The sequence below is a fragment of the Micromys minutus genome, assembly GCF_963924665.1.
Source record: "Micromys minutus genome assembly, chromosome: 2".
Classification (NCBI taxonomy): domain Eukaryota; kingdom Metazoa; phylum Chordata; class Mammalia; order Rodentia; family Muridae; genus Micromys; species Micromys minutus.
This window is the reverse complement of record NC_137971.1, coordinates 71,313,595-71,330,719: the sequence shown is the minus strand read 5'-3', so window position 1 is coordinate 71,330,719 and position 17,125 is coordinate 71,313,595. Positions and strand designations below refer to the sequence as shown.

The window sequence follows — 17,125 nt, the reverse complement described above, 5'->3', positions numbered from 1 at the left end:
TTCTGAAGGACTCTCCTCCTTCGCTAGGCCAACCAAACTTTTAAAACAGCAACAGCAGCTGATGGTCGTCGTATATTGTGCAATACTGGGTGTCAAGCATCTTGTACACATAGCCTCATATCATCTCCCAAGCACCTACAATCCTTATGTTACAAATGTGAGCACAAGGCTAAGGAGACTCTGCCATTCTTCAGAGCCACCAGGGTGTGCAGACAGAAACACACTAGGCTGTACTTAGCACAGGTCAGCCTGACGGAGCATCTGATGCTTTGAGGGACCTGGTCACACATTTCTTTTGTGCTCTTCAGTGTATTTACCACAATGCCACATTCTGGGAAAGCTTGCATCAGCTGAGAAGTTAATGCGTGATCCATCTCCTTCGCAGTCGCTGTTCGAAATGGTCTCAGAGCTCCAGGGTGACCCAGGCTACCCTCTTGGTCGGTTTGGAGCTGCCATAACTGCCCTGACAGACATCAATGGGGATGGACTGACTGACGTGGCCGTGGGAGCCCCTCTGGAGGAGCATGGGGCAGTGTATATCTTTAATGGGAAGCCTGGTGGGCTCAGTCCCCAGCCAAGCCAGGTAAGGTACCCTGCCTGCCCATCAAACTGGGACCCATATACCCTGAACCTCCAAGCTTGCATCTGAACCTGACTTCCTTGCCTGTACCTGACCTCTCCTGGCTCAGCATCCACTCTTCTCTTGCACCCAGCGCATACAAGGAACTCAGGTGTCCCCAGGAATCCGGTGGTTTGGACGCTCCATCCATGGGGTGAAAGATCTTGGAGGGGACAGGCTGGCAGATGTGGTTGTAGGAGCTGAGGGCCAGGTGATTGTGCTGAGGTAAGATGAGCTTCCTGAATCGCCCTGACCATCACAAGTCTCTTCCTTGTATGATGTTAAATCTGCTGGCTTGGGTTCTTGGGACCCAAGTTTCTCCATTTTCTGAAGTGGCAGTGACTTTTCCTGCTTTGTTAGCGACATGATACAGGGAATTAATATTATCACATATTATGCCTTTAAAAACTATGTTTATTTGTGTGTGTGTTTTTTCTTTCACGTACATCCCACACTACATGTGAGAAGCACAGCTCTTGGGAGTCAGTTCTCTCCTTCTACCCCGTGGGTCTCAGGAATCAAACTCAAGGTGTCAGGCTTGGAGGCAAGCTCCTTTATCCTCTAAGTCATCTTGTTGACCCTTTTTAGTTTTTGTGGCAGTTCTGGGGATGGAACCCAGAACCTTATGCAGTCTAAGAAGGCTCTCTGTCCCTGTACCCACCCTCAGCCCTGTCACCTATGTGATTTGTTTTATTTGGGAAATTTTTGTTTTGTCTTTTCAGGACAGGGTCACAATTTAGTGCAGGCTAGCCTAGAGCTCAGTATGGTAGCCCAGACTGGTCTCGAGGCCAAATTCTTCCTGCCTCCATTCTCCATTCTTTTGCCTGGATGTACCACCAGGCCCAGCACCTGCTGTGTGTTGAATTCAGGGTTAGACACTGGGCCTCGAGTGTGTGTGAGAATACGGATAATGAAAGCATAGATTGGTGGTTAAACCACTGAGTGCTACAAGGAGGTGAGCAGGCTTCTGTGAGACAAGAGGCAGCCAGTACGACCCTAGGCGAAGAGCTTTACAGAAAGCCCACCAGCCCAGGCTGCAAGAAAGGTGGAAGACTGACAGGAAAGATGGGCAGTGTAGCCGGAACATGGTTGCCCCAGGGCAGTGTGGTAGGAAAAAAAGATGGTTGAGTCAGGCAATGCATCATGGGTAATAGATAGCTTGAAGTTTATTCTGAATATTACATGGTATACACAGTGATTATCAGGTCATCCAGGAGTGACATAGTAAGACTTTGTCTCAAGGAAAGAAATGCACATCACATGGTAGTGTGCATGTGTCTCTAAGCTCATTTCCCAATACCACAAAATAGAACTCCCATATCATGTGGCATAACTGGGTCTCATTATCCCAGGCTGTGGTCTTCTGTCTTAAGCTTACCAGTACCAGGAGTGTAGGTGTATGCCCACTCTGGCTTCTCTTGTTCTCTCTTTAAAAAAAGATCTATCTATCTATCTATCTATCTATCTATCTATCTATCTATTCTTTATTTGTTAAGTTTATGTGCTTGTGGGTGTGCACATAGAGTGTCAGAGAACATGTAGGTTCTTGTACTGATAATTTTTGAATTTTGGTTTCTTTATAAATACAGAAATATTATAAAAATATATTTTCATTTTAACCCCAGGTGTGGGATATGGGATTCATATATTGTCCGCAGCAGCTGACTATGATTTGCCTCATGCTCTAGCAGGGCTGAGGTTTTTGCCAGCGACAGCTAGTTTCTGCAATTATGTGATAGTTGGAATTCTGGGATCTTTTCAGAGGGTAGATAAGTGCTAGGGCCCTGAGAGGTGGGGTGGGTTGTTGGTCGTTCAGTAGGTTGTTGTTTGTTGTTTGTTAGTAGCAGTGGTTGAAGGAGAAAGGAAGGGAATAGAATTAGATTCAGGGATCTCCCTCCCTCCCTCCCTCCCTCCCCCTTCCCTCCCTCCCCCTCTCCTCTGACCTTCTTTGCCATCCATCTAGTGATAGGGTGTTGAAAGTGTGGGAAAAGGATGAAGAAGGGTAGAAGAAAGAGGAACCCACAAGTAGCAAAGGCAGCTACAGATTCTCAGGCGTGGTAGAAATGCCCTTACCTGCAGAACCACAGCACAGGCATTGTTTTCGAAAAGGTATGTTTAGTGGCTCATCCCTTTGATCCTAACACTTGAGAGGCAGAGAAAGGTGGGTCTTTGGAAGTTCTAGTTTATTCTGATTTCAAACCTGCTCTTGATGTATAGTGAAACCTTGTCTCAAAAACTAGAAATTATGTTTGTTTATTTATGTATTTGTGTGTGTGTGTGTGTGTGTGTGTGTGTGAGTGATCACACTCACACATATGTGTATCATGGTACAGATGTGAAGGAGTCTGTTCTCTCCTTCTATATGTGGTTCCTGGGGACCAAACTCAAGTGTGGGATCTTTACCCTATTGAGCCATCTCACTGGCCCTGGCTTTTCTGTCTTCAGAGGCCATCTTTTCCTTTAATGGAAAAAATGAATCACAAGGCTGTAGTGACCCAAGAGGATCCCTAATTGTTAGTCACCGCTGCGCTGCTAATGAGAGACTTCTGACTATGACATGGAAGGAGAGTCCTCTGTCTTCTACTGGACAGAGCTCCCAAAAGTGTGTCCCAAGCCCAGGGGGATGTGCCCAAGGGAGAGACTTAGTGGTTTTCTGCTCTACAGCTCGAGGCCGGTGGTGGATGTTGTCACTGAGCTGTCCTTCTCCCCAGACGAAATCCCAGTGCATGAGGTGGAGTGCTCCTACTCTCCCAGTCAGGAGCAGAAGGAGGGGGTCAAACTCAAGGTGTGCTTCCAGATCCACTCCCTCACACCTCAGTTTCAAGGTCGGTTGTGTCTTGCTCCCAGAAGAACTGCCCACAAGCCCTGCATGAGGAAGACCTCCCATTGTTCAACTCTTGCCTTCCTCCCTGCCTAGGTCGCCTGCTTGCCAACCTCAGCTTCACCCTGCAGCTGGATGGCCATCGGACGAGGAGCCGAGGTCTGTTCCCAGGAGGAAGCCACGAGCTCAGTGGAAACACATCTGTCACCCCAGATAAATCCTGCATGGACTTCCATATCCACTTCCCAGTAAGGGAGCCCGTCCTGGTGTTCTGTTCAGGGCTGACTGCAGTGAGAAGCAGTGAGGGTGTAGGCTTGGCTTTGCCACCATACGGCTGTGACAAGTGACACTGATTTCTTCGTGCTACCATTTCCTCTTCTGTTTAATAGTTGATATAATGCTCCTTAGGGATTTCCTCTCCAGCCTTCATATATGCATGCATTTTTGTTTCATTTGAGTCAGGGTCTTGCTGTGTAACCCTGTCTGATTTATGTGACCCTGGCTGGTTTATGTGACCCTGGCTGATCTATGTGACCCTGGCTGATTGGGTACTTGCTACACAGTCCAGGCCGCCCTTGCATTAACGTGCTCCTCCTGCCTCAGCCTTCTGAGGACTGTAAGTATGCACTGCTACGCCTACACTGGCTTTGTTTGTTGGTTCATTCATTTGTTTGTTTGGGTTGTTGTTGTTGTTTACTCTCTATGTATGTGAGCCAGGCTAGCCTCAGGGTCACAGAGGTCATACCTCTGCCTTCTGAGTGTTGGGATCAAAAGCCTGGGCATTTTGATGTGATGACAATTATGATGTACTCAGCACTTTCCTCTCCCTCCTGTATGAACGCTGCCACTCAGCTTCCCAGTTATAAGGAGGTGTCTTTACTTACCTGATACACATATAAACAAGAAAATTTATTATCAGAACTCATGCCAGGAAGTGTGGTTTCTGTTTGTTTGAGACAGGGCCTCATTATGTAGCCTGGAACCCACTTATGTAGGCCAGGCTGGCCTCACACAGAGATCTTCCTGAGTGCTAGGATTAAAGGTTTGGAGACAGGCTTCCTCTATGTGTCCCTAACTGTCCTGGAACTAGCTCTGAAGACCAGGTTAGCTTCAAATGCAGAGATCTGTGTACTTTTGCCTCCCAAGGGCTGAGATTAAAGGCATGCACCATCACCCAGATTCCTCTCCCCCAAAGTTTATTTGTATATGTATTTTGAGTGTTCTATCCACATGTATGCCTACACACCAGAAGAGGGCATCAGACCCTATTATAGATGGTTGTGAGCCACTTATGTGCATGTTGGGAGTTGACCCCAGGACCTCTGGAAGAGCAGAGCAGCTGGTGCTCTTAACCCCTGATTCATCTCTCCAGCCCCTGGACCAATCTTTTCATCTTTTTTTTTTTTAATATTACTTTTGGACAGTTACAAAATGTCCCAATGGAGTTTACTTGTTACTTGTTTCTTCCACAAGGTTTCTTCTTGGGATGGAAAACATACAGAACTTGAAGCATCACCCCAGTAGTCGGTACCCACGTTGAAGAGTTAGCCACTCACAGCCTCAGTTTGTTCCTAGTTCTGTGTCTCTCTGCTCCTCACACTCTGCCCTTCTAATTCTAGAAACTTAAAATATAACTTTGCCAGAGAAGACAGCAAAATGGCTTGGGGGGATCTTGAGCTTTGGGTCTGGGTATGCGGGTTCCTAGTTCTGTTCCACTAATCGCCTGGAGACAGTTGGCTCAGGTTTTAAAGCTTTTTTCCTCATTGTGAATAGGGAATAACCTCACCCACCCGTTATGATCAACAGGCTCCTTAGGCAAAGATCAAAGTGGAAGTCTATCTGTGCTGTTATGGCCAACTCTGTTGTCAAGAACTATTAGCCCTAATTGTTCTGGAATGTTCTTGCATGAAGTTTGATAATGGGTGCCTAGAACAGAAATATACATAATACATATTATATCTTATATGTGTGTATGTATATATGTACATATATTATGTATGTGGGTATTTTGCTTGCATGTATATCTTTGTACTGCTTGCATGCCTGCTGCCCAAGGAAGCCAGAAGTCATTGGATCCCCCAGTTCTGGAGTTACTGATAGTTGTGACCCATCATGTGGGTGCTGGGAATCAAACCTGGGTCCTCTGGAAGAAAAGCCAGTGCTCTTAACAAATAAACCATCTTTCTAGCTCCCTAGGGCAATTTTTAAAACATTGTTTGAAAAACATCTTGCTCTGTAGCTCAGGCTGGCTGAAGCTCTTAATGACTCCCCCCCCCCCGCCTCAGTTTCCTAAGTCATTGTATTATAAGCATGAACCACCATGACTGGATCGATTTAATAATGGTGTCTTAGTTACTTTTCTATTGATATGAAAAGATACCATGTTCACAATTACTTAGAAGAGTTTGTGGGGGGCTTGCTTACAGTTTCAGAGAGTAAGTCCATGGTCATCACGGCAGGGAGTGTGGCAGTAGGCAGGCAGGCATGGCACTGAAGTAGCTGACAGCCTACATCTGCTCTACAAGCAAGAGGCAGAGAAAGCCAACTGGGAATTACATGGGCTTTTGAAATCTCAAAGCCCACTCCAGTGACACACCTCCTCCAACAAAGCCACACCTCTTAATCCTCCCTAAATAGTTCTACCAACTGGAGACTAAGTATCCAAACATATGAGCCTATGGGGGTCATTCTCATCCAAACAAACAAATGGTTCAAGTGCTTCTACTACAAGCCTATGGGAAACTGTGGGATTGATTAGTGATGTCTGGCATGTGCTGGGAAGCACATTATAAACTTCTGACACATAACAAATTTGCTTAGTCTATTTAAGCATATATAGTGGGAAGCGATAACGTCTTAACAGATAATTACTAGAATCTTATCACTGGTGAAACACAGTGATAATGTTCACTCTCTCGGATGAAGCTTGCTCTCAGACTCATCATAACAGTGTGTTTCTGCCTCAGATCTGCATTCAAGACCTCATCTCCCCTATCACTGTGTCTCTGAATTTCTCTCTTTTGGAGGAAGAAGGAACACCGGGGGACCAAAAGGTGGTAAGACTGACAGAAGGATGGATGCTTAAGGGGAAGACTGGAAAATATGTTTAGCAATGGTAAAGCTAATATGTGTTACTTAAGCAGGAAGGAAATTGGTAGGAGTTTGTGTTTAAAACAGCGTTGGAAAGGAGGGGGAGCCTGAGGTGGCTCTGAGGGCACTGAGGAAGAAGAGATGATGGGTGGAGTCTGGAAGGTTCTTTCAGTGAGCCTGTTCTAGGTCCCAGCGAGCATCAGCTCTAACCATGCTGCATTCTAGCATTATGCAACACACACATTCCTGGGAGCGAATTCCAGAAGACCTAGCTTTGAGCCGGGGTCTGTTCCTTGTCGTTGCTAACACAGAGCACCTTAATTAGCCTCCTCTCTCTTGTGTACTCAATGCCAAACTGGGATGCTATAAAACTAACGGAGGAGTATTTATCCTAATTCCTAAGCTGAGACACTCCCTCTGCAGTTCCAGAAGCATGCTGTTCTCTTTGGAAATTCTTGACAGTCAGCAGGTTGGGCTGGGGAGAGGAAGCGGTCTGGGGGAAGGAAGGTGGTCTGGGAACCTGATTGTGGACTTTCCTGGCAAAGCCTCAGTGGGTTCGATCCCCATTCATTGTGAGACTCCTCCAGAGCTAGAGGGTTCCTGTGTGAGGTGTCCTGGGACTTGGAGATTAGGGTAGCGTGCTTACAAGTGAGCGCAGGGTACTGGCTGTTCCATATGCACTTGAGCCAAGTTGACTGAGACCCACTCTGTGCTATGCCCCCTCTGGGCACTCGTTCTGTTGAGGTTCATATGTGTGACCCTGCTCTGGAGGGGTTCACGGTCTGCTCCCAGAGAAGCAATGCTGCTGCTGTTAAATTGGGGGCCAGGCTGCAGTAATGTATGCCAGAGATCTGTGAGGGTAAAACAAGTCTGCACATAGAGGTGACCCAGAGGTCCACAAAAGGACGGGTAAGTGTTGAGAAAGACCATAATGTGAGGTAGGCAAGAAGACATTGGAGACCCTGGGGTGATGAGGTCAGAGGACTTAGGTTCTAGCTATTAGACGTTGTAGAAACGTCAAAGAATTTTCATGTGGGAAAAGATGTTATATTTTCATGAGCTTAAATTTTTCATGTTTATTATTTTAATTTTAAATGTGTGCATGTTTGTATTTGTGCTGCATGTGTGTCTATGGAGTCGAAAGCAGGCATCAGATCTCCTGAACCTAGACTTTTGAGTTACCATGTATTTGGGTGCTGGAAATTGAATTCAGGTCCTCTGGAATGATGGTCATCCATCTCTTCAGCTCCTCATGGGTGTTTTTAATGCCAGTGGCAGAAACCTAGCTAAAACCTGATGGAAGCAGGAAAGGCCATTGACCAACCCCTCCTGAGGCACAGCCTAGCTTTATATGTTCTGTATCAAGATAACTGGACAGAGGCACCAAGAATCTTTCTCCCTCTCTTTCCTTCTGTCCCTGCTCCCACCTTTATATATTTCAGACTGGTGTAGAACTTTCTAGGAAGCTCAGGTTGCCTTTGAACTCCTGGTTTACCTGCTTCCACCCCCTGCATCCTGATTCTAGCCCATGCTAAGCTCACAAAGACTACCCCATAGTTCATGTACCTGGCTGTGTGTGGGTAAGGGTGTGGGAAGACCACAGTAATTCCGGCTGAGCCCAGAGTCTCTTCTGTCATCAGAAGACCTCTCTCACCTGAGCACTGTCTTCCCTCCTCCAAACAGGGCAGGGACATGCAGCCCATCCTGAGTCCTTCGATCCACGCAGTGACTAAGGAGGTAAGAGGGAAAAGAGGCAGACTGGGGACCCTGTCTAGCTCTGCTGTGTCTGGGGCCTGAACCTCCTTCCTGGTGACCTTGCAGATCCCTTTTGAGAAGAACTGTGGTGAGGATAAGAAGTGTGAGGCAGACCTGGCCCTATCATCCCCTGCGAGGTCTGTAAGCTTTTGTTCCTTGACACCTTCTTCAGTTTGATTCCATCTTCCCAAGGTAGCTGCAAAGTATACTAAGACAGTGTCAAAGGCAGTCATTAGCAGAGCTTGCACTGGGGTAGATAGTGTTCGGAACTGAGCATAGGAGCTGGTATTCATAGTTGGCCTTCTCCCTCGTCTCTGAAGTCCTCAGCTTGATGCTGTTTCCTGCTGTCATGGCCCCATGATTCTGATCACCTCCCCATCCCCAGATCCGGAGCCCTGCGTCTGATATCCTCTGCCAGCCTCGATGTGGAGTGGACACTGAGGAACTCGGGAGAAGATGCTTACTGGGTGCGACTGGACCTGGACTTCCCTCGGGGACTTTCCTTCCGAAAAGTGGAGATGCTTCAAGTGAGCCCCAGGGTACCACCTGCCTGGGGAGTTTCCTGCACTGGCTGGTGTTCCCACTGTGCACTTTGGGAAGCCTGGATTGTCTGAGTGGGTGGGATGGCATCTAATGTGTAGATCTCTGAGGGTCACATCTGCATTCCAGCCTGGTGGTACTCATCAGACTTTGATTTGCAGAGAAAGAAGGAGGTGGCGGGGGGGGGGGGGTGGGAGGCTGGGACATTGGAATAGGGCTGGGGAAATGAAATGAAACGACACAGTCAGTGGGTAAACAATTTATGTTGCACACATGAAGACCTGAATTTGGGGACAGGGTCTGATTATGTAACCCTGGCTGGCCTGGAATTCATAAGAGATCCACCTGCCTCTGTCTCCTGAGTGCTGGGCTTAAAGTTGGCTAAAGGCTTGCACCACTACTGCCCAGCTGTTTTTAATTTTTGAAGTCTTTATATTTTGAGTGCATATGCATGTGTGTGTACCTATGAAACTGCACACATGTATCAGAACACACGTGTTATAGCACATGGGTGAAGGTCATGTGGTTCCCACGTTGAGACTTTTAGCTTTGTTGTGGTTGTGGTTGTGATGAATGTCTATGAGGCTAGCATTCTAACAGTTCCTAGGCATGCAGCTCACTGGCATTGAGGTGAGTGTGTAGTCATATGACTATCTCCTTCCAGAACTCTTGTCTTCTTAAGCAATAGGTGCCCTTCCCTGTTCTTCGTCTCTTGCTAATTCTCATACACTGCTCTGCAACTTTTACATATTAGACTGCACATAGCAATGGACTCACAACGTGTGTCCTGCATAACTGTTTTTTTTTTCTTTTTACTTTATGTGATTTATTTTCTTTTGTGTGGATTTTTTTTTTTTTTAAATATTGGATCTCAGTGTTGCCCAGATTGAACTCAAACTTCTAGGTCCAGACACTGCATCAACCTCTTGAATAACAGGGAGTAGAGACGTGCACGGTTAGGTTTAGCCATGCCTTCCTCTTTGCCCTCTCTGGCCTTGACTCTCTGACCACATGTCATGGCAGAACAGAGTTCTGGGAGCTACGACTTCTAAAACTTAACAACCTCTGGGGACCCTAGATCTTGTCCCCCAACAAGCTTTCCTCACTCTTAGCCACACAGCCGGATACCTGTGAGCTGCGAGGAGCTCACAGAGGAGTCAGGTCTCCCGACTAAGACCCTGAAATGCAATGTAAGCTCTCCCATCTTCAAAGCAGGCCAACAGGTAAGTGCTGGGCAGCTCTCTCACAAGGGCCTGAACTGGCAAATGGGGAAGATCCTGGTCCTGGGGAGGGAGCAGGTGTAGTCCAAGGAGGACAGTATACAGCTCTGCTTTGCAAATCTGAGCCTGGGTTAGGGGTGAGACACACCAGAGACTGTGTTATACATTTTATGACCTTGCACACCTAACTCCGCTACCCAGAGCTTCAATCTCATCTGTCTAGTGGGGATGAGACACCTACCCTGTACCAGAGACATAGGAAGCATGTACTCCATGGTCACTGTGGGGCTGGTGACCCAGCTTGGACTATGAGGTACTGAGGTTACTCCTGAGACACCTCCCTCTTCTCTCACTTCTGCTTCCTTGCCAGGTGAGCCTCCAGGTGATGTTTAACACGCTACTCAACAGCTCCTGGGGAGATTTTGTCGAGCTGAACGGCACTGTGCACTGGTGAGCAGACCTATCCACGTCTGTGCTGGGGTCACACAGCCAGGAAAGCTTCTTCTCACACTGTCTCTCCACCTTGCCCCATGCAGTGAGAACGAGAACTCAAGCCTCGGGAAGGACAACTCAGCCACCACCCGCATCCCTGTCCTGTACCCTGTCAACATCCTTACTGAGGAGTAAGTGCCACTGAGCTCAGTCCCGCACTCCTTCTTCCTAAGCCATTCAGGTGTCCTTGTCACCCGGTTCTCCCTGCCCCCTCCATCCCTCTTCCTTCTTGGACATCTCAGATCTGATCAGAACTCATCCCAGTATTACAAAGGCTTCAGAGTTCCAATGTAGGAGACCCTTTAAGAGCTCTCTCTGTCTGAATCAATAGGGCCAGCGTTCACCAGTGGAGAAGCGTGCTGTTGGCTGCTTGGTCGCAGACCCTTTCGGAAGTGTCCCTTATTTCTGTAATAATCTTCGCCACTTTGCATGATGCTAATGATGAAGATAGGTTCAGAGAAAATTGCCTTTTGCCACAGGCCACACAGCTAAGAAGGAATAACTTAAGTCTGTCTCATTCCAAAGCACATGGCCATGTCCAGTTATGCTGAATTCCCTCACTTCCTGGGATCAGAGTGCTGGAAGAAAGCAAAGGAACATTTGCAGAGTGACTTTTGCCCTCCAGCACCTTCCCATCTAGTCGGAGCAGACTCAGACAGCGATGGAGTCAGTGATGTCAGCATGCAGTGGGTAGCTGTGGGACTCAAAGGGTCTCGAGTTGGCTGTTCTGGTTACTATACAGAGCAAGTGGCCTTTTGAAGTTGGCTCTATGTGGTGAGGACAGAGCCCATGTCTGAGCTCAAGTCTCCAGTGCTTCTGAGCATTAAGTGACAAGCAGGATGGAGTTGAGTGAAATGTCAGGGCAGGTGTTGGAGAGATGGAGAAAACTGACCTTGGACTTCCATCTAGAGAGGCTTCGGGATGAGGCCAGGAAGGATATAGTGAGAAGAACACACGCAAAGGTGAGGAGAGTGAGGAAGCAAGCAGGCAGCCTCCAACACTGGCAGCGTGTGCGAGAGAACAGTGGGAAGAGAGCTGGCGTGATCAGGCGAGCTGCAGGCACTGTGGAAGTCAGAGCGCGGAGGATGGTTAGACAGTGTGCTGAGTTGACACACTAATGAAGGTAGCATGTGGTAGTGAGGACACAGCTCCCAAGGTGTGACCCTAATTCCAGAGCTTCAGACCTGCCTCCCCACTGCCTTAGTTCCAAAGGTCTAAGTGACAAGGTGCCTCTGAAGGCCCAGCACAGTGCCGGAGGCCCAGAGGCTTCTTGGGGTCTGGCCTGCCTTCCTTCAACCTCCATTTCTGCATGTCTCTCTCCACAGCCAGGAGAACTCCACACTCTATATCAGTTTCACCCCTAAAGGTCCCAAGACCCAACAAGTCCAGCATATCTACCAGGTATGAGCTTCCATAAGGAAGGGTCCTCCAAGCCACACTTTCTTTTAATTCTTTTATTTTTATTTATTTTTTTATATGTGTGGGTGTTTTGACTATATGTGTGTCTGTGCACCACTTGCATGCCCAGTGCCTTCAGAGGCCAGAAAGAAGGTGCTGGATCCTCTGGAACTGGAGGTATAGATGGATACAAACTACCGTGTAGGTGCTTGGAACTGAATCTGAGTTGTTCAGAAGAGCAGCCAGTGCTCTTAACCATACTCACAAGAAAGCACTAAGACAGGGCCAGAAATGGTCTGTCATGATGCACCACCTAGCTAATAACAGGCCCTAGAACTCACCCAGGCAGTGCCTCAGGTCACACGGGGTGGCTGGTTAGTCAGGGTAGCTCCATTCAAGCTCTGAGGTCTCTGGCCTTTCCCAGGTGAGGATTCAGCCTTCTGCCTATGACTACAACATGCCCACACTGGAGGCCTTGGTTGGGGTGCCGCAGCCTCACAGTGAGGGCCCCATCACACACACATGGACTGTACAGACGGTGAGTACCAGACAGAAGAGGGCAGGAAACAACCACATTGAACGGCTACGCGTAGGAAGGCAGAGAGGTGTCTGGATTAGTCAAGGGTTATCCTGGGGAGAAGAATGGGGGATGCCTGAGTTCTGTGGGGTAGGAAGTGTCCTCAGACCGACTGGAGACCCCACTTCCAATTCCCAGGATCCCCTGGTCACTTGCCACCCCGAAGACCGGAAGAGGCCATCCAGTGAAGCTGAGGTGAGTGAGTGAGGAATCGGGTTGGAGGTGGGCAGTCAACCGGGATGGTGGGAGTGGCTGACCGTTGATTGACGTTCTTCACCACAGCAGCCTTGCCTGCCTGGAGTCCAGTTCCGCTGCCCAATTGTCTTCAGGCAGGAGACCCTCATCCGAGTGACTGGGACTGTGGAACTCTCGGAGGACATCAAGGTTGTACCTGCCTGTAGTTGTCAGTGGGGATCCATTTGCCTTAGGAGGGGTGGGGATGGGTTTCCCACATGTCCTCCCCTCCCTTAGTCCTTTCTTGAGTAAACACCCAGGTTTGTACAGCTGCAAACCAATAACAGCAAAGCCATCCGGGTTTGTTTGAAGTTTGTAGGGTTGATTTGTGGTGAAGGCTTATTTATTTTTGCCTTTTTTTTTTTCTCCCTTTGATTTGGTTTTGGAAAACCTATTTCTATGCCACCCCAGAAGTCTCTACAAAGACCAGGCTGGCCTAGAACTCATAGAGATTGACCTGCCTCTGCCTCCTGAGGGCTGGGTTTAACGGCAAACTACCACACTCTGCTTTGCTTTTGAGTTAGGAACTCACTGTGTAGCCAGACTAGCCTGCGACTCATGATCCTTTAACCTCAGCCCCCAAGAACTGAATTAGAGCTGTGTACCACCACACCTGTGTACCAAGGGCAGTTACATGTTTCATCTATGAAACTCCTCTTCTGACACTGAGGAGCGACACATTAGACCATCAAAGTAGACCATAAGATGAGGCAGAGAATGGGGTCCCCTCACCAGGGTTTGGTTCCCCTCCTTCCCTGTGCAAATGGGCCCAAGTCCAGGGTCTCAGTCCTGTTCTGACACACCCTCTGCTCCTTTCATAGGTCTCCTCCACCCTTGGCCTCTGTAGCTCACTCTCTGTCTCCTTCAACAGCAGCAAGCATTTCCATTTGTATGGCAGCAAAGCCTCCGAGGCCCAGGTACGTACCTCAGAAGCCAAGACCAGGTGGCAGAGAGGTTTGGGACCCCCATGTACGGCTCATATAGCGGGGCCACATAGAAGAAGGGGAGCTTGGCCCAGTCAGACCTTAATCTAATCCAAATCCTTGGGAGGCAGGAGATCCCACCTCACTGAGAAGTGAGCCACTGTAGTCTTGTCTGAGCTGCTACAGACTCAGGTCTAAAGATCAGTGCAGTGGTCACCGATGTGGTCACCACATCAGTGGGTAGAGAGCAGTGAGCAGGGGCCCAGGGTTTAGGTGACTCATTGTGGCCAGAGGTGGATCTAAACACAGAGTGGATTCTTTAGGACTTTGAATGCCCAGCTGAGACCAATGGCACGCTGTGTAAGTCTCAAGGAAGTCTGTGGCATACATAGCAAGTGACTTGTTAAGTACAGAGGTTGACACACTTTTGGGAAGAGGGTCTGTGGCCAGAGCCCAATGCTGTGGTACAACCCACACTAGGAAGTGAGACTGGGGACAGAACAGGCACACAGGGAAGTTTAGGGCGGGTGGGCTTTTCCTGCCCTCAACCAGCTCTCCTCCCCAGGTCCTCACAAAGGTTGACGTGATCTATGAGAAGGAGATGCTTCACCTGTACGTGCTCAGCGGAATTGGGGGGCTAGTGCTACTGTTCCTGATTTTCCTAGCGCTCTACAAGGTAGGAGCTTCCAGATGGTAAAGCTGGGGGCAAAGAGGAAACATTAGCATGGACGAGGGGGAACATACTGGACCGGGGAGGCTAAGAGCCAAGACAGGCCTCAGCTCAACTCCATCCTTCTACAGATGGGTCTGTAGGACCCCGAGTACCAGTGAGAGAGACTTTAGCATCACTCAGGCAACACTGGCTCGGCCAGGATGGAGGGAGGAAAGGAGGAGGGACCCATATACTGAGGACCTCCTGGTAGCACGTGCCTCATGAAATAGAGACATGTAATATAGATATGGTCCTCACTCCTCTGAGGTCCCAGTCAAACTTCAGGATATGAACAAGAATGAACTTAATGCGGGCTAGACCAGGGCCTGTGTACCCTGGAACCTTTTAGACCAGTGAAAATCACTGATGTTCCATGAAAAGGGCCCCAAAGTTTCAGAAAAGAAGCCAGGTGTGGGGATGCTCCTAACCACTGAGCCATCTCTCCAGTCCTTGATTCTTCCTGTTAGAAGATATGGAAAAATTACCCACCAGAGATGTAAGAATGTCCGTGGTAGAGCAATTGGCAAACATACAGAAAGCCCTGGGTTCCATTCTTAGTGCTGGAAAGAAATATCACCTACTTAAAAGATTTATATGTGACCTTTTAAAGTATGTATATATATATTGTGCGTGTACACCTTGTATGTGAAGGATCCCAAGGAGGGTGGTTAGAAGTCAGATCTCCTGGAGTTATGAGAGGTGCTGGGAACTGAACTCAGCTCCTCTGCAAAAGCATTAGCCACTGCTGCCACGCCATCTCCCCAAACCAGTTTTGTGTTTTATTGGTTTTGGGGTTTTTCATTTGTTTGTTTGTTTGCTTTTGAGATGGGCTTGGGGTTGCTTTGACCTGATAATTGCTGAAAATGATCTCAAACTCCTGAACCTTCTGCCTCCACCTCCTTAGTGCGTGGAACACAGGCTCACCACACCTGGTTTTATGCAGCATTGAAAGTGAGCTTGTGTGCTAGGCAAGCCTTCTACCCACAGCTACAGCATTATCCCACATGGCATTTTATTGTTGTTTTGGGTTTTAGAGACACAATTGTTCTGTGTAGCCCTGGCTGTCCTGGAACTCACTCTGTAGACCAGACTGGCCTTGAACTCAGAGATCCATCCACCTGCCTCCCGATGAACCATCTTCTGCCTGCTGCTTTTGTTGTTGCTGTTGTTTTGGGGTTTTTTTTTTTGTTGTTTTTTTTTTTTTTTTTGAGACAGGGTTTCTCTGTGTAACATGAAAAGTCAGCACTCTGGTGTCAGAGGCAGGAAGATTTCTCTTGAGTCCAGGGCCAGCCTGATCTACATCAGGAATTCTAGGCAGCCAGGACTACACAGTGAGACCCCCGTCCCCCTATACTCCCCAAAAAGAATAAAAGTAAAGAAATATGGCTGTCCTAGACTCACTTCATAGACCAGGATGGCCTTGAATTCACAGCGATCCACCTGCCTCTGCCTCCTGAGTGCTGGGATTAAGCTGTGCCCCATCACACTTGGCCTCACTGCTTCTTGAAATATTTCTGAGATTCAAACATGCAGATATATTTTCCTGTCCTTGGAGCAGATGTCATCTGACTGTGACGTATCCTATTGGTCTGTGCAGGATGTCCTCACATCCTGCATGGCAGCTGGTCTCTGGATAGCTGCCCACTCAGTGTGTGCTTCTGACAGGTTGGCTTCTTCAAACGGAACCTGAAGGAGAAGATGGAGGCTAATGGAAGTGCTCCAAATGGAAGCCCTGGTGAAGACACTGGCGCTCTGACAGTACCTGGGGAAGAGACCAAAGATATGGGCTGTCTAGAGCCCCTCCATGAGAGTGACAAGGACTGATATACTGATGGCCCAGGAACAGACTTGAGAGCCCTGGTGCTGACCAGCTTCAGCAGCTTGGCTAGTCATGGCTGTTCTTAATCCTCAGTTGCCCCGTCTTGAGCATAGAGCTCATTCCTAAATTATCTACAGATGCATGGTAAGTAGGCTGAGGGCGGCCAAGAGGGCCATCGGTGAAGCCTGTCTTTTCTACTAGCCTGCCTTGTCCCTCTGAGAGAATCTTTGAAGTAAACTTGGGGAAACTACCTTCTTGGGACCCAGTAATCTCCAGCCCTCCCAGCTGCCCTCAGCCGTTCTGACCTCCTGGATCTGCCTCATCTGTCTCCTGCCTGGAGCCTAGCACGGACTCTGCTGCCAGACAGCAAATCTCATCTGTGTCACTACGTGGCTACTGCAGATGTCTTCTTGGGTTAGAGACAACATTCCTTGATGAACAGGCCCCAATGGCCTCCCCAGCCTCCGCTGGAGATGACACACTGTTGCAATACCCTCTTCAACCCAAATCCCCAATTTGTTGCATTTTCCTCTTCAAACCAAATAAACCCATTCGATGAAAACACAACTCAGTGATTAGGAATACAAGCTGTGCATCTATATTGGGCAGATTTACCACTAGACTCTCTAGTCCCCTCCTAGAAGATCCCTCTCACTTGCTGTTAACCATCCTGATCCTATTCCTTTATCCCCTTCTCCTCCTCTGACTCCTCCTCTTCCGTTTTACTCCTCTGACTCCTCCTCTTCCGTTTCCTCTCCTTTTCCCCACCTCCTCTTCCTGTCCAATCATGTATTGACTTAACATAAATCTACAAGGGTATGCATCCTGTTCACCTTGGGAATCTCCAGTGACATCATAGGCTTGGTCCTGGTTGGGGGTGGGTCAGAGAGGTCATGGGGAGGCATGGCCTTGCTTGAAGTCTGTC

At 48.4% G+C, this 17,125-nt stretch overlaps 1 protein-coding gene across 4 annotated transcripts in view; it reads left to right on the top strand.

The window, feature by feature from the left end:
- ITGAL (integrin subunit alpha L) overlaps positions 1-16,205 on the top strand; it is a gene marked incomplete at its 3' end in the record, with an annotated part of 30,148 nt that extends 13,943 nt beyond the window's left edge. Inside the window, exons 14-31 of one of the 4 annotated variants that reach the window (XM_080912118.1) lie at positions 386-583; positions 714-844; positions 3,284-3,444; positions 3,537-3,688; positions 6,407-6,493; positions 8,214-8,267; positions 8,352-8,422; positions 8,671-8,812; positions 9,938-10,048; positions 10,416-10,495; positions 10,582-10,668; positions 11,863-11,938; positions 12,360-12,473; positions 12,651-12,707; positions 12,798-12,896; positions 13,568-13,663; positions 14,235-14,345; positions 16,047-16,205. In XM_080912118.1, the coding sequence (XP_080768244.1) occupies positions 386-583; positions 714-844; positions 3,284-3,444; positions 3,537-3,688; positions 6,407-6,493; positions 8,214-8,267; positions 8,352-8,422; positions 8,671-8,812; positions 9,938-10,048; positions 10,416-10,495; positions 10,582-10,668; positions 11,863-11,938; positions 12,360-12,473; positions 12,651-12,707; positions 12,798-12,896; positions 13,568-13,663; positions 14,235-14,345; positions 16,047-16,205 (1,986 nt within the window). Of the gene's footprint in view, positions 1-385; positions 584-713; positions 845-3,283; positions 3,445-3,536; positions 3,689-6,406; positions 6,497-8,213; positions 8,268-8,351; positions 8,423-8,670; positions 8,813-9,937; positions 10,049-10,415; positions 10,496-10,581; positions 10,669-11,862; positions 11,939-12,359; positions 12,474-12,650; positions 12,708-12,794; positions 12,897-13,567; positions 13,664-14,234; positions 14,346-16,046 lie in introns of all 4 variants that reach the window. The other 3 variants (XM_080912117.1, XM_080912116.1, XM_080912115.1) reach the window with 3 other exon arrangements.
- Between the last annotated feature and the right edge of the window lie 920 nt (positions 16,206-17,125).